This window comes from Eptesicus fuscus, chromosome 15, assembly GCF_027574615.1.
Source record: "Eptesicus fuscus isolate TK198812 chromosome 15, DD_ASM_mEF_20220401, whole genome shotgun sequence".
In the NCBI taxonomy this organism is placed as follows: Eukaryota; Metazoa; Chordata; class Mammalia; order Chiroptera; family Vespertilionidae; genus Eptesicus; species Eptesicus fuscus.
Genome location: NC_072487.1, coordinates 67,637,063 through 67,661,255, shown reverse-complemented (window position 1 = coordinate 67,661,255; position 24,193 = coordinate 67,637,063). Strand labels below are relative to the sequence as shown.

The window sequence follows — 24,193 nt, the reverse complement described above, 5'->3', positions numbered from 1 at the left end:
AACCTGAAACCCGGGCATGTTCCCTGAGCAGGAATCGAATCGTGACCTCCTGGTTCATAGGTCGATGCTCAACCACTGAGCCATGCCAATCGGTTGGTGTTCATCTTTTAATTAAATATGGGATTTGTGAGGTGAGGAAATGGGTTAGTTGTTTTGTTTCCACACTGTTTCGCTTCCATGTCATTCTTTGAGAGCCATAGGATCTACCCAGGTCAAAATTCAGCCCAAATCACCATTATGTAAAGGTAATTCAATCTTATTCCCAATCTTATGTATACATGTGTATAGAAGCAGCCGCCAAGGTCTAGAGCTGGGGTGGGGAATGCCCGGCCAAAGGGCAGTGTAAGGCCCAAGAAATCATTTGGTCTGGCCCTGCCAAGGCATTAGGAGTTAATTAAATGTTTAACCAAATATAGCAGGCTAATTTTTAAGTTGAAAATTTTGTATGGCCCAGGAATGCTATCCTATATAATAAAAGGCTAGTATGTAAATTGGCGGAATGACCGGTTGCTCTGACATGCACTGGCCACCAGAGGGCAGACGCTCAATGCAGGAGCTGTCCCCTGGTGGTCAGTGCACTCCCACAGGGGGCGTGCCACTCAGCCAGAAGCCAGGCTCATGGCTGGCGAGTGCAGCAGTGGTGGCAGGAGCCTCTCCCACCCCCGCAGCAGCGCTAAGGACCCCTCGGGGGAGCAGGCCTAAGCCAGCAGGCAGACATCCCCTGAGAGGGCACAGGCCGGGCTGAGGACCCCCTCCCCCCCCAGTGCATGAATGTCCCGCACCAGGCCTCTAGTAATCTCTAGTAATGTTATAAATATCCAAATGGCCCTTGGCAGAAAAAAGGTTCCCCACTCCTGGTCTAGAGTCACCCACACCCTGTTCTAAACTGAGCCTCCCACTATCTGCTTTAACCTTACTGTTACAGTTCAAAAAGGAAGAAGCCTTATGCTTTTCAGACTAGAAGTGGGTGAGAGGATTTGTGACAACAGTCCTGGAGCTTTGGCATTTACTAAGCTGCACATCTTGCTGTGGGTGCAGGGCTGATGGCAAGCCAGAGAGCAGTTACCTCGCGTTCATGGAAACAATGTGCTAAGCCAAGCTTCTCAAAATGGTGTTTTTGGTGGTGCAGGGTGTTGTTGCTTTGGTTCTTCTTTATTTTGCTTCTGTGGGAATCGCTGCCACACGATAGGAAAGGAGATAAAGTGATGTTGAACTAATCTGTCTTGTGCTTTTCACCTGGAGAAAGCCCCATGTTCTGATTATGAAATTGCATCCGGTTTGCAAAGATTGTATACTTGAGAAGAAATTGATCCAATTAAAAGTGCATCACAAATGAGGCCGCTAGTTATTAGAGCTGCTTTCTCAGTACTGCAGCCGACAGCAGGAGGTCCGTCTTGGCTGTCAGCGAGGGACTTGCTGAGGCAGTAACAGTGCCAGAGGCCCTCAGAACGTGGTTTTCAGCAGGGAAGTGACTATCCCGGGCTGGCTTGCTGTAAGTAAACTAGGCCTGGGGTCGTGGAACTGCTGGTGCCTTTGGAAGGAAATGCTACCACTGCTGGCATTCGCATTCAGGTCTGCCCATCTCCGATCTGCACGCGAGTACAGCAGAGTTCCGGGCTCAGGATGGAAATAAGTGTGGTCTGCATGTGTTTCTTTCTTTGATCTGAGTATTTTAGGCTGTGCTTAGCTTCAGTTATCTACCATGTTGATTAAACTGCAGAATATAACCCCCAAGAAACTAATTTGCTCAATTACAAGTTGTTGTTTTTTTGTTTTGTTTTGTTTTTAGCAGTAGAACCCTTATTCAAATAAAGTCTTACATGCAGGTCTATGTGTAGACTAGATCAGAGAGCAGATGCTCCGGTTGAGCAGGTCTGTGAACTGAAGGACAGGCTTCAGCAACCCTCACCCGTGCACCCCTGCAAAACTCCTGTGAATCTACAGAACATTTGCTGAAAAGCACTGAGCTATAGCATTGCTTATCTCCTGTCCATCTCATTAGCCCTGCAGCCATGGCTGAGTCATTTAACCATGCCTCTTCTTGAAAAGGATGAAAACAGATCTTGTATCCAGGAAGTATGTAAGACATGAGATCACAGATGTAGAAGTCCCAGTTCTTGGGGACAGTTCTTGGCATTCCCATTCAATGATAGCAATTTCTATCTTCTTTTATTGAGTTGTTCAAAAGAGTGAAGCTGCCCAACCACTCCAAACAATACCTGCCCACTTTCCTATTTTATACATTCCCAATGGGCAACCAGAACCCTCCTCAGGCATCTCTCCCAGCCACACGTCTCCAAGTAAATCTGATCACCATTCCTTCTTACCATCTCTCCTGCTCATATTTCCAATGCTGTATAAATAACCATGTTGCAATTATTGGCCCATAGAGTTGAGCTTTATTGAGGGCTAACTTTAATAGCTAGCTACAGGCACTTGGCATGGTGTCTAATTTGGAGTACACCCTCCGTTTTTAACTGGCTGTTACTCACTGGACTCAATGGTGATGGGTCCTCTCGGAACCTGTGTCTTTTCTAACACAGCCCCTTACGTTGGATAAATACTCTCAGGCAAGCCCTTTTTATAATGCATACAAAAGCAAAACAAAACAAACAACACTAAAGGCAAACAAATGATGTACAGGTTGGTTACGGCCCAGCTTTCCTTTATCGCTCTGAGTTATTTAGAATTTAAGGCCTCGGAGCCTTGATCCATTCAGTATTTACTGAGTACCTACTGTGAGCCAGGTACTGTCCCAGGTTTCAGAAAATAATTTAATGATAATTATATTATTGATGTGTCTACTTTCTCAGAAATTATTTCACAGTCTTTCCTGTCTGAAGTATTTGAAATCTAGTGTTCCATTGCCCTGGACTTCCTCAAAGGCCAGGGACAGGCGGTGTCTGAAAGACTGTAAGGATCATACCAGTGTGTACTACACTCCAGCAGGAGGTAGTCCACAGAGGGGCACTCCTTGTCCCAATCAGTAGGATAAACGTGGCTGAAGTCTTATAGGTAGGGTGAGTAATGCTTACATCGTGGTGCTTTTAATCCAGTACTAATTAATGGCGTCTGAAGAGTGAGGTGTTACCCGGGCCTGCAGGAGGGAAATGGAAGGGCAGAGCCTAGTGTGAAACTTGGGCCTCTACCTCGCACCTGACCAGCCTGCTGATCTACACTCAGGACGTGCAGCCCCTCAAGGGATCTCCAGATAAATTACAGATGTGAAACGGGAGATGCCTGGATGAATTTCACAAGCATGGCAGTGATGAGGCAGGAGGTTATTTAGCAAAATACACACTTAGACTAGAGCCCTATGGCTCTCTTTTGTCAATATCATTAATAGTCATGGTCCCCTGGCTAAGTGAAGTTAGTGAGGCCACTCCAGGATGGCCATTCTAGTGGGAAAGTCACTGGGCTCGGTCTGGGGCTGAGTCTCAGTTCTGACTCTTAAGTAGCTATGTGGCCTCAGGTGATCACCATACACCTGCGTATCCTTATAAAATAAGGAGTACGGACTAAATCATCACTAAAATCCCTTCTGGCTCTAGGATTTTAATTGATTTCTTAATCTACTAGAATTTGGTTGAGTTTTCCCCCAATGTTTTTGTATAACCCTTGCTATAAACTTTCTCGTGTTTACATGAAAGTAGTAAAAAGACCCTGCCTTTGGAAACCAGCCCCACATTGGTCCAGTTGCTCACTCTGCCCCCAAAATATGACCTTAGGTCAATTACTAGCTATCATCACTCTGTTGAGCTACAGTTTCCTCACCTGGTAAAATGCAACGATAGCTTATGTTTTAAAGGGTTGTTGCAAGAATGTAAAGATAATGGGATAGTACATGCAAAAGGATCTAATTCAGAAAATGTGGTTTCCATTGCAGGGAGCAAAGGCTTCCTTCTCCTCCCCATGAGTGATGCACATTTTTCACGTTGACACTGGGGGAGATTTCTGATTCGCATCGGTGATGCAGGGGCACTGCCTGGCTTCTTAATTTAAAACCTATTGGAGGGAAAGTGGGATTGCTGGAGGGCAGATGCAAAACTCCCAGCAGTGTATCCCAGTAGGAACTTTTTGAAAGGTTCAATGGAGTCAAGAAACACAAAACCATGCATATTTTGCTATTTCTGTAGATGGCTAGAGACTAGCATAAAATGATTTTTTTCCCTCCAGGTCAATATTCATTAACACAAATAATTTAAAAAATTAAGATAAACCATAAATATTACTGTTAGGTTGGAGGTAATATAACATATGATAGTTTAAAATGTGCAACTCTCTGGAGACAAAACAACATATAAATGTGAGCAGATAAAGTGCTCTCCCTCCACCCATCCAACTATGAAAAGAAAAATGAATACAGGAAAAGGAAACAAGCAAACCAACAAAACTGTAAACAGAGGTCCACAATTTGACCCAATTAGAAGTTAGGTCCTGAGTTTAGTTCTACCGCCCCCTCCCCTGCCACTTACTATGACCACTGAGTCCTTTAGCCTCACAACCTCAGTTTACTCATTGTTAATAACCTGATGCTGCTTACTGCATTATTCTGAAGAAATGATGGATGTATAACACTTGCTGCACTTCCAGACATTCATAAACTTTCAGTAGTGGTAAATACTTTTATAGTAAATGTATCTCAAGATTACCCACACTTTTGTGATAGAAGGGTTATATGAAACCAGTGAGGGAAAACTATTTCCCTCAAAAGAGAGTCATTTAGTAACTCACTGAAATCCTGATTAAAAACATGAAGAGTTTGTATGAGGGTGGGTGTGAGTCAAACACATGTCTTTCCTACATAGATAAAACCAAGAATTTCTTTTGGTGATTTACTCAGTTTACCCGGTTATGATGCCACTGTTTATCTTCACAGAATATTAAGATCTGAGATTCTACTCATTCATTCAATCACTCCTTAAATATGTATAAGACATCTACTGTTTATTATTATGGGCAGTCGTTATATGAGCATAGAATGCAAAGATGACTCAATCGTGAATCCTGCAGTCAGGTAGCCTGCGGTCTAGCTGGAGAAATAGGACACGTAAGGAACAATACGAACATGCTGAAGAGTAAGCGGTACAAGACAGAAGTGGAATGCCAGGCGTTGGGGAACAGGCTACTTCTCCTTGGGAGGATCTGGTTGCTGAAGGGCCTTGCAAGTAGAGGGAATATCAGGAACCAAGGTACAGCATTGTAGGGAAAAGTGAGATGCTGGTTCCAGCAGGAAGTTCAAACCACACAAGAGTGAGGGGGCATTACAGGGTTTAAAGTGACCCATCTATTGATGACCGCCCCCCTCCCCGCTTTAGGTAATGATACCAGTGTTCCTTTCTCCTGCTCCAAGCTGTATCACTAATGCCTATCAGTAGCCATGGCTCAGTGAGGTTTCGTTTTCATAGAGGTGCGAAGGTGTGGATAAGAATCCCCTTGGAGACTGGAGTGGGGCTGAGGTGGAAGGAGATGGTGTAGTTTGAAAAGTCACCCCTCCCCATATTTCACTCTCTCCTTACTGAGAATCCCTGATGTCATCTGTCTCAGGAATACATGTTCTGCCTTTTTGAAATCCTGAAATAATACCCAATTGCTTCCCCTCAAAAGCCTGAGCCAAATGAGTCTCGACACAGTTTTGTAAGAGTCTCACCTTCTTTTATGATGTTTGATGCTGACAGCTTTCAAAACCCTTCATCCCCCTCCCCCACTTCATCTGCTCCACATCTGGACATGCTGATAAGAAAGCTTGAATACCTCCACCTTTGGGGCCAGTGGGAAGTTCAAACCACACAAGCCCGAGCCCAGCATGGAAGCTCTCACCCATCCCCACCTCCACACTACCCTATACTAACTAGTAAACCAAGCCAGTCTCCTTTTCCTGTTCTCAAGTAATCTCTGAACCACTTAGGAACCTACACTGCTCTCCCCAGAAAGCCTCGTTATGTGAGTTATAAACCTTTTCATACCCAATCGGTACATGCCTTGGTTCAGTCTTAATAGTTTTGGGGGTTCCCCCTCCTGTCTAAGGGATAACCACAACAACTGGCACACTAACCAGTGTTTTAGGCAATGGCCACCATCACTGGGCGGCTTTCTTCTCGCTTTGATTAGCTAATGGCTCTGTTGCTGGCTAGCTTGTTTCTTGGGTCACTCACTGGCAAGCGTGGGCTTTGAGCTGTGCTGTCTGAGCTGCATTTGCTGAGCCCTGCCAGGAAATGCCAAGTCTCTGTTATAGATGTACTTGAACTAAGGGGGAAGTTTGATAACTGGCATTTAAGAACAGGAATAAAGTAGCCCTGGGTTCTCTGGGTCCAAACACGTGTGTCTCAGGTTGGCGCGTGTACCTAGAGTCCAGCATAGGCTGTGACCACACTCGGGGAGTAATACCCTGGGACTACAGACCATCTGTTGCAACCACACATTGCCCCCAGTCTATAGAGGGCTCGGGAAGCACACCCCGTGCAAAATGTGGGTTCACTGGCGGCGGCTCATGTGCAGGGAGCACGGTCACCGTGTGGAACGCTGTGGACCACACTCTAAAAGCCGATGGCTCCCTAAGGTTCCACCGGCTGTCTGCACTGCTGCTTTGTCCCTGCTGCCCCCCAAAAAGGTCCTGATCTCCAGGGTTACAGGGGGAAGCACCCATCACTCCCCCATGGCATATCCAAAGGCTTCATTCAAGTCTGACTTACTAGTAAGTCCATGGCCCTTAAACCCTAATAATGTAACCATTGCCACTAGTCCTAATTCTAATGATAGGGACTTGCCCCTCTCGGGAGGAAGAAATTTATAAATACTAATATGAGCAGGGTAGAGAGGACTCCCCCAACCCACCCAATGAACTATATACAGTAACCACCAAAAGAAAAAAAGAAAGGAATACCGGAGAAAAGAAAGAAAAACACAGAAGCAGAGGTCCACAATTGGACCCTATTAGACACTACCATTTACTAAAAGATTTCATACAACAACAAAAAGATAAAAGGGTGCCAGTTGGCTTTTGCACCCCCACAATACGGGTTCTAAACTAAGTGTTAACATCTGCCGAAATGCACTAATATAGCCTTAATCAATACTGGGGCTCAAATTAGAGTTACATGCACATGGGCATTCCCCTACATTTAGACAAAGTACCCCCTATAATAGGAGGGGAGTTACCAACGATATTTCAGGACACTAAGGAAGACAAAGAGGTATGCCTCTCCTTAATCACTGTAACTACTGCCTTGCCAGAAATTCCCCATAGCTACAGCACCCGTTACCCTAAAATATCCATACCGGGCATGGCCACTCTGACCCAATGAGGAATAAATTAAAGTTGAATTAAGTTGCTGCCACATTGGCTTGCCAAAATGGGACCCCAGGGACCTCTTCCTCCCATTAGTTAACATGGTTAATGTGGCCCCGTTTAAACAGGGCCTTTGAGGTTTGAAACCCTTATAAAAGACCCATTTAGAAATAGAGTGATTATCCCCTCCACATCCTAATCTCAGAGCCTGTGCTTCACCCCTCCGGATGGGTGCTGCAACCTGTTAATGCTGAGGTCCCGCCCATAAGGCTCCCATACCTAATACTGAAGTTACCGATTCCATCCAATCCACAACTGGCAAATGCTTTGCAGCCATAGATTTGCCTCAGATGTTATTTTCATTTCGCATTCAACAGCCTCTCAGCCACAGTTTGTTCTCATCTTCAAAGGCACATGGGGACCTCCCCCGACTCCCCCCGGCATTCCATCCCCCAGCCATTACATAAGAGCTATGCTCATCTCCTCCCCCTGCTCTCAGGCCATTCTGGGACCTCGCTCTCCCCAGAAAGCTTCGTTATCGGAGTGACACATCTTTCTACATCCTCTGGGTGTCTGTGGGGCGTCACCAGTTCCATCATCTGACCCTGCATTAGGGGGGAGCCCATCTCACTGCTTCCGTGACAGCAACTGTGTCAAGTTAAACGTGGAGAACAACTCCATACTGGGATAGACGCAAGCTGCGTGAATTTAATCGCTGAGAAACCTCATGAATGAAACCATGTGTGTTTATGAAATGGCATTCAATATTTACACTCAACAATAATAATAACTCTCTCAGGCCCAGGGATCTGAAATGTGTGTGACAGTTTTGGTGATTCTGTAGAAGTATCAGGAATCAAGTTAAATTTTAAAAAGCATGGCTCTGAGGGTGGAGGGAGCAGGCATGCCTATTTCCTCACCCGATCCAAGGCTCAGGGGCTGCAACTGGGAGAAAAACACGTGATCGATACCCTGGAAGGAGTGACGCCCACAAACGGGCACGTGTACCCTGCCCCTGCCCGGAGGACTGGCTACTTGTTAGCTACGTGAAAGGGACAGACCCCTGGAAGTCTGTGCTGCGCCCTTCTGCTCAGGTGACTGTCTCAGTGAAATGGGGAGCATAATCCCAGCCTTCTTAATGTGCACAAGGACTGTTCTTCACCGCCCATAGCATTGCACACAGGGAAATCCGGCCCGAAAGGAACAGCAAGGGCCACTCTCTGACTGACCTAATGCCTCTAAATAAAACAGAACAATCCTGGGTGTGGGAAGAGAAACAGCTCCCCATGGAAAGGCGTTGCAAAAGGGGAACTTTACTTTCATGCTGGAGGGCACTGCCTTCTGCTATGACTTCAATAATCTACACAACTAGGTCTCAAACCTGCATTTTTCAGGCCATACCTTTCTTTTGATCACCAGTATATATGTCCATATATATATACACTGAGTGGCCAGATTATTATGATCTCTGAATGCATAATAATCTGGCCACTCAGTGTATATATCTATCTATATCTATATCTATATCTATATCTATATATATATCTATATCCATTTTATATTGCCAAGTGATGTGCCAATTGTGAGCTAGTGCATTACATGCCAATATCCCTTAGAAACCTTCCACTCAGCATATTCAAAACGGAACTCAGCTCTCCAATACCTTCTGTTCTTCTTTTGTTCCGCTTAAGAGATAGCAGCATGGACTCAGGCACATAAGCCAGAAACCTTGTCCCCATCTCTAATCATTTCCCTCACGTCCCACCTCCCACCACCATTCAATGATAATGTTCCCATCAAACTAGCAACTTATTATAATGTTGTTCACATGCATTTACTCTTTTCTTCAGCCTCACAACTATTAAGTATAAGCTGCTATTATTTTTTCTAGAAACAACTGCTAAAGCTTCCTAACCACTCTTCCCCACCCAAATCTAGCATCCTGCATACACTTCCTCCCTTCCCAAATCAAGCCCCATCACACATCAGCCAGAGTCGAACTCGGAGATGCAAATGCTACTACTAATAAATAAAGCCTTTAAATGGCCTTAAACTGCTCTGAGGAAAAGGACACATTCCTCACCATGGCCTGCGCATTAGTGGGTCTGGTTCTGGATAACCACCTTTCTAGGTTTATCTCAGCACTGCTTCCTCCCTCTGGCAATCTGCTCAATCCACTGCCCCCCCACCCCCACCCCTGCCCCTTATCTTAGGACCTGTATTGTACGTGCTTGCCTTGCTACAGGCATCACGCTCCCTCTCTCTGCCTACTTCTGCTACTAAAATCTTACCTCCTCCAAGGTTTTGGGGGTGCCCTTCCTGACCTACCACCCAGTTGGAGTCAGGTGGCCACGGCACACTTTGGGTTTCCTCCTTTGGGTATGCACTGTGCTTTCCTTGTTCCCGTCTCGCCAAGACCAGACTGAGCTCTGAGAAGGCCGAGTGACAATGACTTTACTGTTGCATCTACAGCACCTAGCACGGTCCCCGGCACAAATGGTTGCTGGTTAAAGCCAGGGCAGGGGCCAGCCAGCTCAGCTCCTGCGTGGATTTGAAAACTTTGGTCGCATGCAGCACCAGCTGTTCCTCCACCGCCTGCTCCTCCCGCCAGCTGCCTCCCTGAATCACTGACCATGGCTGCGACACAGAGCGGGCTGTGGCTGGAAGGTGGGAGGAAGCGCTTCCCCAGACTGCATTTTCCTCATAGACTCTTCTCAACGATCACATGATTAAATGATGCCTTCCCTTCTGGAAACCCAATCAAAACTTTGTCTTGGTGCAAAGTCGCCACTGGAAGACCAGGCTCAAAAGACACCTCTGATTGTGTGGGATGTAAACTATATCTCAATAAAACTGTCACAAGAAATAGATACCTTTGGACAGATAGGCTCTTGAATTGCCTCTCAACACACTTTCTTGGATGAAGGAGGGAAGAAAGGAATCTAGTTTGAGTCCTAATGCTTTCAATGACAAAGTTCCCTTTGAGCAACTTGCTTATTCTCCCTGGGGCTCTATTTCGCCATTTATATTAATAGATTTGTTAAATTAAAGATCTTTCCGCTGTAAGTTTCAATGATTCCAGTGCCACAGACCTCAGGGACATCTTGGACCAAGATCTCCAAAAGGAGCCTTCCCTCTCCCTGGACACCTGTGGGATGGGAGAAAACAGAAATGCAGACCCCATGCACCCTAAGGAGGAACCCCTGGGGCCTAGGACTGGCGTGTCAGATGTAGACAATCAGGCCAGCCCAATGGACCAATGGTCAAGTCCGTCTCCAGGGCCTGGCTCAGAGCCTGCACCCTGACCTACAGCCAAGGCGTTGCTAGGAAACAAGGCTCTGGCGCCAGCTGGCCGGCATCAGACTGGCCGGACTCATGCTGATCTGTCTGCCTTGTTTCTCACTCTTCCTGACCAAGTACTTCTAACCATTTCAAGGGAAAGAGAAATGCTACTCAGAGAGAACTCTTTCTGGAGTGCCCACCAAGGTGACGTGATAGCAAAATGCTGATGGCGAGAGGACTGGAGAAAGCAGGGACGGAAGAAAGAGAATACCAGCGAGAATATCTTTTGCCAGCTATGCCTTTGAGTGATGTATCCTCCCCTACCCAGAGCCTCCGTTTCCCAGGCATAAGGAACCAGCGTTAGAGGGTTGTTGTGGGAGTCAAGTGAGATCATGTATGAGAAGTGCCCAGGGAACCTCCTGGCACATGGTTCTCAGTACACGGCGTGTTGTTACAGGGAGACAGTAGAGCATGAACTTCAGAGTCAGACAGTCCCGGGAAAACTCCTGCCTCGGCCTGTGACCCGCCAGTGACCTTGCACAGGTGAGTGTTTCTCCTTTGGAAGATGGGAAGAATTCTCTCCACCTCATGGGGTTACTATGAAGACAGCTGGGGTCATGTGATTTATCAGCCCATTGTAGGAACTCAATACAAGTTAGTCCTTGTTGCCGGCACCCGTCACCCCTCCATCAACACACACACACACACACACACATCAACACACACACACACACACACACACACACACACACACCCCTACACATTCTTCTGGACCACGACAAGCTTGGTATTCAGCTTGCTAACATGCCTCAGTTTCCCCACGCATGAAATGCAGGTTGATGTGCCTCCCTACAGGCCTGTTACGAGGAGGAAATCGGATGAAATAACGTATGTGGAAGAGCTCCGTGAGGTGCACTGCGCTAAGCACATGCAAAGGGTTATTATTTTTGGGACGCACCAATTGGAAAAAGACAAGGGTGTTCCATTCCAGATGGGCTCCATCTAAACTGGAGAACAAATGCTTTTTTTGGTAATTTCATCTGGTAGAAACGGCAGTCTCGTGGGCCTATTTGTGTTTAATGAACCACATCTTGTATCTTCTTTTTACATTGTTCTGAGGAGAAATAAGTTGGCTCTCTCCTCTGGCATCTGCAGGCTAGAGAATGTCCAGTCATGTTTAACCTCTGCTCTCCCTGCCCTCTCCAAGGAAAACGGGGAGGGAGGGGGAGGGGGGAACAGTACTCAGCCTCTGCCCACCACCACACTGGGACCACAAACTCAGCCAGGTTGAGATCTCTGACCCATGTCATAGTTAAGGTGTGAGGCTCAGTGTGACTGAAAGGCAGACAGCATGGGGGCAGGTGGGGCTGGAGAGGTGGGCTGGGGACACATCCCATCTGAGAGGGCCATGGGGAGGAGATTGAAAATGAGCCTCAGGGCAATGACAAGGCACTCAGGAGTCTTCATCCCAGGAGTGGCATGATGAAACATGTCATCATGCTTTAGAAACATCCGGTGACAGTTACTTATATAATGTGAACTTGACTGGACCACTGATGTCCAGATATCGGTCAAGCATTAGTCTGGATGTATCGTGAAGGTATCAGATAATCAGGAGGCTGAATAAAGGAGATTGTTCTCCCGAATGTGGGTGGGCAGCATCCAATCAGTTGAAGGCCTACATAGAACACAAAGGCTGACCTCTTGTGAAAAAGAAGGAAATCCTCTGCCTGACTGTTTGAGGCTGGGACATTGATCTTCTATTTCGTTTTGGACTTGAACTAAAACATGGGTTCTTGGGTTTCAAGCCCTGCCAGCTATGGGACTGGCTCTCTTGGATTTCCCGTTTGCTGAGAGGATTTTGGCTTGGAACTTCACAGCCTCCATAATCACATGAGCCAGTTCCTCATAATATCTATCTCTCTGTCTCTCTCCATCCTCTCTAATAAAATGGTAATATGCAAATTAACCATCACTCTGCTACATAAGCCATGCCCACCAGCCAAGCCACGCCCACCAGCCAATCAGGGTGAGTATGCAAATTAACCCCATCCAAGATGGCTACAGCCACAGAGAGCAAGGTTTCCCAGGTAACAGAGCAAGCCAAGCTTTCCATATCCGTTGCAGGCCTAAGCCTCCACTCAAGCTACAAAGTTTCAATTATAGAAGGTAAACACATTCAAACAAATGGCGGCAGAATGGAGCTTGAGAGAGCAGGCCAGGGTTGCCAGTGGCAACAGGGGAAGCAAAGCTTTCCACACACCCTGGCCAGGCTCACCCGCTTAAGGCAACAAAGTTTCAATTGTAGAAGGTGAATTAACTGCCACAGAAATGGCTGCCGCCCCGGAGGGAGCAGCAGGCTTGGCTCCACTCCAGGCTAAAAAGTTTCAATTGTAGAAGGAAAATAAATTCCAGATACCAGGGCCTCCACTTAGGTTGCCAGGGGGCGTGGCCGGCCTGCAAACCACCACAGGCCCCTCGCTCAGGCCACCCCACGCCCCAAGGGAATCCCACCCTGATCCGGGACACCCTTCAGGGCAAACTAGCTGGCCCCCACCCGTGCACCAGGCCTCTATCCTATCTAATAAAAGAGTAATATACAGATTGATCATCACTGCAACACACAATATAGCTGCCCCCATGTGGTCAAAGATCCTGCCCCCATGTGGACACAAGATGGCCACTACAAGATGGCCAGCAGGAGAGGGCAGTTGGGAGGCACCCGGCCTGCAAGGGAGGGCAGTTGAGAGGGACCAGGCTTGCAAGGGAGGGCAGTTGGAGGTGACCAACCCTGCAGGAGAGGGCAGTTAGGGGTGACCAGGCTGGCAGAGGAGGGAAGTTGGGGGCAAACAGGCTGGCAGGGGAGCAGTTTAAGCATCAACCAGGCTGGCAGCGGAGTGGTTAAGGGGTGATCAGGCTGGCAGGCAGAAGCGGTTAGGGGCAATCAGGAAGGCAGGCAGGCAAGCAGTTGGGAGCCAGCAGTCCAGTGGGATCGGGCCTAAACGGGCAGTCGGACATCCCTCCAGGAGTCCCAGATTGGAGAGGGTACAGGCTGGGCTGAGGGACAACCCCCCGCCGTGCACAAATTTCGTGCACCAGGCTTCTAGTATATATATAGAACCAATGAAATATACCATATTTTCTGGCATATAAGATGACCTTTTAACCCAGTAAAATCTTCTCAAAAGTTGGGTGTCTTATACCCCGGAAAATACAGTAACCCACCCATCATTTGGCAATAACTCACTTTAATTCTAAATTGTAAATACCGTATTTTCTGGCGTATAAGACCCCCAACTTTTGAGAAGATTTTCCTGGGTTAAAAGGTCGTCTTATACGCCGGAACATATGGTACCTATCTTTCATACATAAATCACATATGATATATGAATATACCACACATATCCTGCATATTAACAGTATAGGTAATAAAGGTATTTTTATCTATATTTCTTTCTTTCTTTCTTTCTTTCTTTCTTTCTATCTTTCTTTCTTTCTTTCTTTCTATCTATCTATCTATCTGCCTAACTTTAGTTCTATCTCACTGGAGAACTCTGGCTGATCCATGTCTTCAGGGCTGTTGTATGGTTGGGTTGATGGTAGACAAGAGTGGATGCAGGAAGACCATAGGAGGCCAACACTGGAGTCCAGGCAAGACATAAAATCAGCTTGGGACAAGGTGGTACTTCTCTAGGTGGAAAGAAGTGGGCAAATTCCAGGGCTATTTGGGAATTAAACTGGGAAAGACGGGATGGCTTGGAAATGGGAGGAGTGAGGGGGAGGGAGAAGTTGGAAAGGACACCTAGCTTCCTAGGTGTTTGGTCTGGCTCTGAGCAGACAGCGGTGCTCTTCCCGGGAGCATAGGGAAGGACCAGCAGTGTGGGGCAGAGCCGGGGCGGGCAGATATCAGAGGGAAGCTTGGAGGTTGAGTGGGGTCATCAGGGTAGGGGTGGTAGCAGAGAGCATGGCTGAGATTCCCCATGAAGAGAATGCAGTCCAGAAAGGGGGTACAAGACGGGGGCTGTGAACTGCAGTGACTGGTTCGGCAGAGGATGAAGCTACCCAGGAGACAGAGAAGGAGCAGGCAGTAGCGAGGTGGGCCCTCAGGAGGATTTGATGCCATGGAGCAAACTCATACAGCCTCAAGCTGGAAGCGGGCAACTCCATCAAAGGCGAATGAAAGGTCACACAAACAGGATTTGCCAACTGCCCCTGGGTGATTTAATCTTCGGGGTAACCAACTAGTACCTGTGCAGCTCTGAAACTAAGCCCTTCCATACCTGCTTGCCGCCTTTGAAGTGTGTTCCCCTAGGACAGTGGTCGGCAAACTCATTAGTCAAGAGAGCCAAATATCAACAGTACGATAGAAATTTCTTTTGAGAGCCAAATTTTTTAAAATTAAACTTCTTCTAATGCCTCTTCTTCAAAATAGACTTGCCCAGGCCATGGTATTTTGTGGAAGAGCCACACTCAAGGGGCCAAAGAGCCGCATGTGGTTCGCGAGCCGCAGTTTGCCGACCACGGCCCTAGGAGACTGAATGCAGGGACAGCTCTCCAGCTCACATCAGCCCCTGGCCACACCTGTCCTCACAGAGGAGGTGACATTTACTACATCTTTCCCTTCCTTCTCCACTCCCACCCGAACCCCTGGGCTGCCTTTCAGACAGCCAACCTTCCTTTAAATAGTAGTTCAGACAGGTTCCAGCTGACTTTCAAAAGGGCATTGTAATTCAAATGGAAAGGCAGAAACTCGTTCCCTGGACAGCCCTGGGAAATTACAACAGATACAACATCTTTTAAAGGTGGCAAATGGCATGCATCTGAGGGGGCAACTGTCTACTATGGACTCTCCCAATCCCAACTCAAGGGCAGTGTGACCTTCACACCGAGAATGCCCTTTCACCAGGTCACCGAGGCTCCAAACTTGAAAAAGACATCTTAATTGCACATCTTTTCTCTTCTACACGTTGTCTCTCCATTTCTCTTTGTGGATTTCCCTGCATTTATCTCTTTGTTTTTCTGTCTTTTCCTACCTTCCTCAGTCAATATCTCTCTGTCTTTCTCCCTCCCCCCCCGCGCCCCACCCCCACCCCACCGCAACACACACCTGACACACAGTTACCTGAGTGGATGTGGCACCTATTGGTAAAACAAATGGGTTGAATCCAGGCAATAATTAGTGGCAGGTGAGTCCCTCACCGATCTGTCTATTCACTCATTGGATCCTGTATTTTGCAAATGGGAAACTTGATCTTAGTGAAGATCACTCGGTTACTAAGAGATGGAGCTGGGATTTGAACCACGATCCAACTGACGGCAAAACCTGGGCTTTCTCTCCAGATGAGGAAGTCTATCCAACTTAGCCAGAGGAAGGCTACCTTCAAACCGAGTCTTAATCGTGATCTAGGACTAATGTATCACGATCACAGCTAGGGAGAGCAGGTGACTATCAGGCCAAAGAGTGACATGAAGGCCTGCGTGGGAGAAAGGTAACTTTCCAATTGGAGGTAGAGTAGAGCAGAGGCACGAAAGGGAAGTACTGAGCTGGGACAAGAGACTCTGAACTTGGCACGGGGCTGGGGGCAGCAGGGCGGGGAGAGGAGCCTGACAGTGAACAGCTCCCATGCTCGTCCAGTTGCCTGCAGGGCCCCATCTAACTGACCTGCCGGTGCTCCTGGTCCCTCCAGCCGGCAGGATGCCCAGGATACTGGGTGGTGGCAGAAAGCTCCACCCCCCGCCTGGATCTTTCTAGTCCTCTGCATGCCCAGGGCCCCCCTGGAATCAGTGTCAGACACTGGGCCGATTGTTCTAGCTTTCGTTTTGCCCTGTTACAGGGAAAACAATACCCTGGATACAGACCACCACTCCTGTTTTCTGTACCTAGAGCAGACATTGCTAACTAATCACAGCTTTCTGCTTGAACTGTTACCTCTGCACAGTGGTCTAGGCCAGTGGTCGGCAAACCTCGGCTCGCGAGCCACATGCGGCTCTTGGGCCCCTTGAGTGTTCTAACGCCACTTCTTCAAAATAGACTCGCCCAGGCCGAAAACCGACTTCTGCGCATGGGCCAGGAAGTTTCAATCGCACTGTATGTGCGCGCCTGCACGTGGTATTTTGTGGAGGAGCCACACTCAAGGGGCCAAAGAGCCGCATGTGGCTCGCGAGCTGCGGTTTGCCGACCACTGGTCTAGGTAAATCACCCCACCCGATCAGAAATGGCACACGAACCGAAAGCTAGGAGCCACCAGGTGATAGTGGCTGGGTTCCCTCCCACATGCCAGCCCCTCCCTCCTTCTAGCTGCCCATCAGTGGATTAGAGAGTCCATGACAAAAATGAGGAGATGCTGGGAGGCTAAGACCGGCCCGTAATGAACAGCGTGGGGGCAGCGCTCATGTCTTGTCCTCTATGGAGCCCCAGCGCCTGGTACAAGGTCTGCGGAGGGGAAGCAGGTAGGACATAGCAGTGAACTAGAGGATGAGTGATGGTAAACTGTAAAGTGCTGTACCATGTCTGTGGCTGTCACCCCTGCCCTGCTTGGTCCCTTCTCCCCACCTCCTCTTCCACCTTTGGCCTCCTGTCAGGGAGAATCCTGGAAGCCCGCCCTCTCTGACTGAAGGGAAATTTGTGGAGTGTCTTTCACGTGATGTAGAGGCTGCACAGGGAGGAGTGAGAGCTGTGGCCAGGACCATAATCCTCAGCTGATGCCCACAAGTTTTGTTTTAAGCCACTGTGGTTCATGTACCCGCTATGCCAGGCCTCTTACCTACATTACCTCACTCCATTCTCCCCAAAGTCACGCAAGGGAATCACTATCCCTTCTTGAACACAGAAGGAAATGGACCCTGAGAAGCTACTTCCACCTCGGACAGCTGGCAGGGGTTTCAGAAGAGCCATCGGGATGAGAAATCCTGTCTGTCCCACATCAGCCCTGCTCCTCCGCCTGGCCTCTTCCCACAAGCTCTGCCCCGGTTTGATGAGCTTCCACACCCAGATCCTTCCCAGCTGGCTGCCTGGGGCCCTGGCTCAGCAGGTGTCCGTGACGCATACTTGGGGGCTGGGGAGAGACGGATCACCGACTACATCTGAGACAAGAGGTTTCTTGATTCTTCAGGGGAAAACTCCCCACTCACTGCTCATCCTCCTACTCCCCAGCATCACTCCCAAATTAAAAATAAAATAAATGATAGTGTTTAGATTAAAATCAAAGCATAGTGTCCAATGCGCAGTCTAAGTGGCCACAGCAGGTGGGGACAGAGAAAGGAGGAAACACACACAGCGGTCCCGCTGGCCTCAGCGCAGCCCCTGCTCTTCCCGGGAGTGACATGGACGACGGAGAAAGACAAGTGCCTTTGCACAGGAGGCCCGGAGAGAGAAGCCCCACGCCACATCCACCGGACAAGCTCGCGGGAAACGTGAAGGGGCCGAGCTTCTCCACGGCATTCTCTCTGCCTCCTCCCCATCCTGCAACAGATACACGCATCTTCCATGCAAAGAAGCGTGATTTTTCTGGAGTGAACGAGACTGCGGCCATGAGTGGAGATGGGGTGGGAGCTGGCCTGAGCGTGGTGCCCTGGGCCCCAAATGCAGGACGAGGCAAACGAGTCCAGTGGCCACAGTGCGCGAAGGTTTTTATAAACACAACCTAATTGTATTACCTCAAACTCTTGAAGCTTATTGCCCTGCTTAATGATGTGTCACATTATTTATAGGGTGGCCCGACGCGACTTCAATTGATTTAATGCACTTCCTTAAAGACCGTCATTGTCACAGCCATAAAACAGCTATTCCCAGACAACTCAATTACGTCCCCTGCGCCTATAAACCAACCCGCGCCCCACGCAGCTGCACACAGGAGGCAGGGGGGTGAGACCACGCGGCGGGTGGGGTGCAAACCCTCCAGGACAGAGGGAAGGGTCTGGGGGTGTTGAATGCAGGTGGACCAGGCTTCATCTAGTTGGGGAGGAAGGCAGAGTAGGAGGTGGACAGGGAGCGTGCACCCGACTCTGTCTCCGCTGGGCCGGGTGGGGTGGAGCCCTGAGATTCTGAGCAAGCTTCCTCCTCCCTCTGGGCCTTAGATTTCCCAACTGGGACACTGGAGGGCGACGCTCAGCGAGACCAGCAAGGTCCCCTCTGGCTCCGCATTCTGTGTTTTGAGTTCTGGTTGAGCCTTATGAAGAAGGTGCAAGCACGTCTTTAACGTCATCCCCCACCCTTCCATCCTCCCAGAGCTTTTCTTTTTAATTCAATGATAATAATAGTAACAATGATAATAGGGAACAATCCTCACCCTGTTCCTCATCAGCTGTTTGTCTAGGGGCACTTGATTTGGCATATCTGTGACTCCTTTTCTCATCTGAGAAATGGGGGTATGAATACATGGACCTAATAAAGTATGTAATGCATGCCTGAAATATTTCTATCTTTCTCAAAATGCTATTACATACACCACTTTCCCTTAATGTGGGAGGTACACAAGAATAGCTACCTATGTACCCATCTCACAGGAAGGGAAAACTGAGGTGGGAAGGGAATGACTTTTGCAAGGTGAGTGGTGGAGATGGGTCTCCATCTGGTGTGGGAAATTCCAATTGTGGTAATAGCTGGAAGTCCAAGGGAAAAAGGATCTGGGGATGTCCCTGCGGATAAAAGCCCCTAGGTGGGAAAGATTTGAAACTGCCCCTCTGCCATGTAACATCCCTCTCAGAGGATCTGGGGCTCTTCTGGGTTCTTCCAAGAAGCCTGGAGAGAAGATGTCGCCTCCCCTCGGCCCTCCCCAGACAGTTGTTTCAAGGCGAGAGTGGGAAACAGGGGCCTGCCTAGACCAGGGTTCTGGAGTCCAGAACACCTCCTTCTGGACTCAGAAAATGCTGATTGGAAGCATCTGTGAAATCATCACAGGGCCCCTCATTCTGTCCAGGGTGAAACTGAAGCCCAGAGAGGGGCAGGGGCTTGCCTAAGGCCACACAGCTTACACGCAGCAGAGCCAGGATTTTGTTCCCAGGGAGCTCAGGTATCTCCCCAGTTGGCTGCCACCTCCACCAAGCCCTCCAGGCTTACCTTTCTGGTACTGGAGCCACAGCTGCTGCTGGACCTTCTTGCTGGGGAAGTGGATGATGCAGGTGAGCTCGGAGCCGTAGAGGGCCTCCGCCAGGTAGTGGGAGCCGTAGTGCTGGATGAAGGTCAGCAGCTCGTCCCGGCTGCTCTCTTTGCTCAGGATCTTGAGCACGTTGGTGAAGCCTGGACAGAGGAGGAGCATGGGAAGGGGTCAGAGTCTGGAGGCTGGTGGCTGGCAAGTTCTAAGTGGCAGGGGGCTCTTTCTGGCATCAGCCTGGCCGCACCAGTCCAGACAGGAGCAGCATCCCTCACTGACGTAGCAAAGGCTGCTCTCTCCGGGGGACACACCAGACCCTGGGCTAGAGGGAATCGATCACGGAGGAAGGCCTACACGTGGTGATCTCAATCACAGGGGCCTGAAAGTCTCAACCAGGAAGTCAAAGCTGGTGTCTATTGAGTAGCTAAGGTCCATCGGGCACACAGCCCAACATTTCACCCCCTCCCCCCGACCCCCGGTCTAACTTAACCTCAGCGTCCACTCTGCAACCCACCACAACCTCCCGTTGTGTTGATGAGTCAGTCAAAGCTCAGAAACTGTAAATGAACTTGCCTTGGCCCTCTGGCCAGGGTAGCTAGGATTCCAACCACTTCTGTCACTCCAAAGTGCATGCACTTTCCACTGTCCCCCATAGCCCAGGGCTTGACTGTCCATGGCTGGAGGCCTGGGGCCGCCTGGCTGGGGATCAGCAGATACTTTGCAACCCCTTTCCTGATCCCTGGCTCAGCTCCCTGTAATGCCACCTCCCTTTCTGTCTCAGCCATGGCCTCCCTAAACAGCCATATGATCTCTTGCCATGGAGCTCTTTGCGGCTCTGTTGTCCTTAGTCCTAAGCCAGAGTCCGGAGTCCGCAGGTCCCACCATGGGGCCTGCACGGCAGTCACTACTCAACAGCCACTGTCCTTCTTCCCTCTCCTTCCTCCAGCAGCCAGGTCACCAAGCTATGCTTCCAGGAGCCTCAAGACCTTCCTGGGCTCTGGCTCCTGGATAAAGCCAATGGCCTCATCTGAGCATTTAGGCCTCCAAGGTCATGGCCCAGGAGCCACCTGCATCAGGCTTTTACCTCCAGCTTAGTCAGTGTTTTCTTCTTTTTGTTTTTGTTTTTTTTGTTAATTCTCATCTGAGGATATTTTTCCATTGATTTTTAGGGAGAACAGAAGAGAGAGGGAAAGACAGAGAGAAACATCCATGTGAGAGAAACACATCAATCGGTTGCATCCTGCATGGCCGGGGAGGAGCCTGCAACCAAGGTATGTGCCCTTGACCAGAACTGAACCCGGGACCCTTGGGTCTGCAGGCCGACACTCTACCCACTGAGCCAAAGTGGCTAGGGATTTTTTTTTTAATTTTTTATATTTTTATTGATTTCAGAGAGGAAGGGAGAGGGGGAGAGAGAGAGAGAAATATCAATGATGAGAGAGAATCATTGATCGCCTGCCTCCTGCACAACCCACGCTGGGGATCGAGCCCACAACCCGGGCATATGCCCTGACCAGGACTCGAACCGTGACCTCCTGGTTCCTAGGTTGATGCTCAACCACTGAACCATGCCAGCCAGGCTAAGTCAGTGTTCTTATTTGTCCTGAATTTTACATAGGATTTCTACTATCCTTTCTTCATTTCTGCCCCTCATTTCCCCTCCAACACCCACTTCTCTCTCTCTCTCTCTCTCTCTCTCTCTCTCTCTCTCACTCTCACTCACACTCACACACACACACACACACATCGCTGCCTTCAGCCCCACCTGGATGGCCTCCATACTTCCTGCCTAAGTCTCACCTGCACTTCAAGGCCCTGGGAAGTCCCCCCTCCCCTAAGGAATCTTTCTCACATCCTGATCAGGGAACCTATCTCTGCACCTTCAACACACTCCACCTTGAAACAGAAGCTCTGCCCACGGGTCTCTGAGTCTGCACATGCATCCCCACCCCCACCCCAGCCAGGTCCACGGCCCCGTCCCGGCAGCCACACCCATCGCCGTTACTATAAGAACCGCCAACTCCAGGCCGCGTCAAGTAAAATGTAAACGAACAAGCTCTTTTCAACATTAAGAACGAGCTCCGATTTGCCAACATGTGATTTACAAAGGGGTTCTCAGGAGCATCGTTAGTGATTAATTAAGGCCGATCCACCTTTGTAGTTCCAACAAGAACATCGCCGTCTTACTCAAAAGTGCCGTGTGAGGGTGTGGGTGGTGGGGAAACAGAACAGGGCTCGAGGAACGGGTGCCTGATTAGCACAACCTCTCTCCATCAGCCCGTTAACTCCTGCGGCCGGGTAATTAATGCCGCAGTGTTAATGATGAGATGGTGCCTGTAGGTAATAAATAACATCATGGCGATGCCCTGCGGCTCTTTACCCGGCTGACAGAACTGCAGTGGGATCCCTGCTCTGCTCCTGTGCTGCCACTCACGAGCTGTGTGATCCCGGGCAAATTACCTAACCCCTCTGACCCTCAGTTTCTTTCTCTGAAAAACAATGGAATAAAAAATGCCTTCCTTGCAAGACACTTGAAAGATAGAAAATTTTATCAAGTTCTGGCTGATGTCAGAAATAATTACGATTTGTGCTCCTCAGAAGGTGAAGTCCTCTGATTCTCGGGCTAAATGAGCGATGTTACTGGAAAAGGGCACTGAAAAAGGCAAGCTAAGAAACGGGCTGGTGGATAATTAGGCGACGCTGGGACAGTCACCCAGTGGCAGTGTGAGGAAGGGCCAGGGTACAAAACCTGAGCTCAGGCCCATATTCCCAAAGTCCTTCTCTCATTCCTTGCTCTTCAGTTGTCCTTTATATATTTTTTATTCCCCGATCAAACAAGAGCACCGGCCATGTGCTGATTCTCTGTTACAGAGAATACACAAACATTGGACCCCAGCCCTAGCCGCAGTCTCAGATCTGTGGGTGCGACAGGAGGACTCAGACAGGAATCAAGCACTTGATATAGGTAGTTGCCCACAGGGAATTTCTCGAGTTACTCTGAGGGGAATGGGGAATGTGGGAGGTGTCGCTGAGTATAGCAGGATTCCCCGGGAGATCCAGACAGAGGGAACAGCATGTGCAAAGTCACAGAGGCATGATAGAACATGTCCCATTTGGGTTCATGTGGTAAGTGTGGGCAATGCGTGCGTGCGTGTGTGTGTGTGTGTGTGTGTTGGGGGGAGGTATGTGTTACTGTTGCATAGAAGATGAGCAGGGAAAGAAATCAGCCAGGAAGAGAGACCGGGGGAATCAGTGCCTGAGAACTTATACTTGAACTCTTTCAGGTTCATAAGTGAGACACAGATTGTCCTTTAGCCTCTCCCTCCATTCCTCCTTCCACACACTCCCTGCTCAGACACCCCTTCCTCCAGGCAGCCTCTCTGGTGGCTCCCTCTCCTGTGCCTCGGCTGTCCCGTTACTGGGTAGATGTCACGGTCTGTCTGCTTGCCCGTCTGCTCGCCCTGTGAGCCCCTGGATGGCAGCTCCCCAGGGCCAGCACAGGGCCTGGCACACCTAGGTCCCCGGGAACGAGTGCTGAATGACGCCACGTCCCCTGGCTGCGCGGGTGCGGTCCTCACCTGCCGAGAGGGTGATGGTGCTGAGCTTCACGCGGTACAGGTTGCTCCGGACCCTCCACTGCTGCACCATGGGGTAACCCATGGCCTCGTCATACCTGATGTCTCCTGGGGAGGGAACAAGAGGGCCACGTGAGCCTAGCATTTAGAGGCCTCGCATCACACCCCCGCCCGGCATCCCTGGGCTCCGGGGGACGGCACCTCTTCTAAACAGGCAGGCACTGGGCCTCGGGTGCGGGCTCTCGCTGGGGCTGACAACTTTATCTGGACCCCAACTCCAGATCTCATCCTGGCCTCTGATTTCAACCGCCTTTCATCTCTGCCCAGCAGCTTGTGAGGCCCTTTTACCCGACAAACAAGACTGGCTTTATGGGCTCATCGGGCCCTGTTGGCAACACGCCATGGGAAACCAGACATCCCGGTGCCTCAGTTTCCCCGTCTGACACTGCTGCTACCAACGCTGATCTGACTCCTTAGGCACATTGTGAGACTCAAGTGAGGGAACGAGAAATGCGCATTATACGTAAGGACCAGGGTCACTGAAGTACAGCCCATTCACCACGGATCGCCGAGGGCTGCTTTCACGGGAGGGCCCCAGAGGTGAGCAGCTGCGATGGAGACACGTGAAAAACCTCACCCATGCCCTGTCCGCCCCTCTGAGCCCGTGATGACCACTGCTTCCCACTGGGGAAACATGCGAGGGTCATGCGAAATGCACGTGTGAACAAAAGGCTCCCATTTCAAGACAGACTGAGAAACGCTGGCTAAGCAAAGTCAAAGGCTTTGTTTTAAAACACTGTGGTTCCTCAGAACTTGAACAGATTAATATGCATGTAAAAGCTCCCAGCAGGTAGGATATAGCATTCTGCAAACCTCTTTAACTACGGAATCCCTTTCCTACAGAGAACCCGCTGGAACTCACATTCCATGGAATACATTTTGGGGAGAGAAAAGTA

General features: G+C 49.4%; 1 protein-coding gene across 2 annotated transcripts in view; it reads right to left on the bottom strand.

Annotated features, from left to right (window-relative positions):
• ASTN2 (astrotactin 2) overlaps window positions 1-24,193 on the bottom strand; it is a 769,045-nt gene that overhangs the window by 207,602 nt on the left and 537,250 nt on the right. For both annotated transcript variants that reach the window (XM_028161420.2, XM_054727144.1), the window contains exons 15-16: window positions 23,241-23,345; window positions 19,629-19,808 (exon numbers count right to left, since the gene is read on the bottom strand). In XM_028161420.2, coding sequence (XP_028017221.2) covers window positions 19,629-19,808; window positions 23,241-23,345 — 285 coding nt within the window. The remainder of the gene's footprint in view (window positions 1-19,628; window positions 19,809-23,240; window positions 23,346-24,193) is intronic.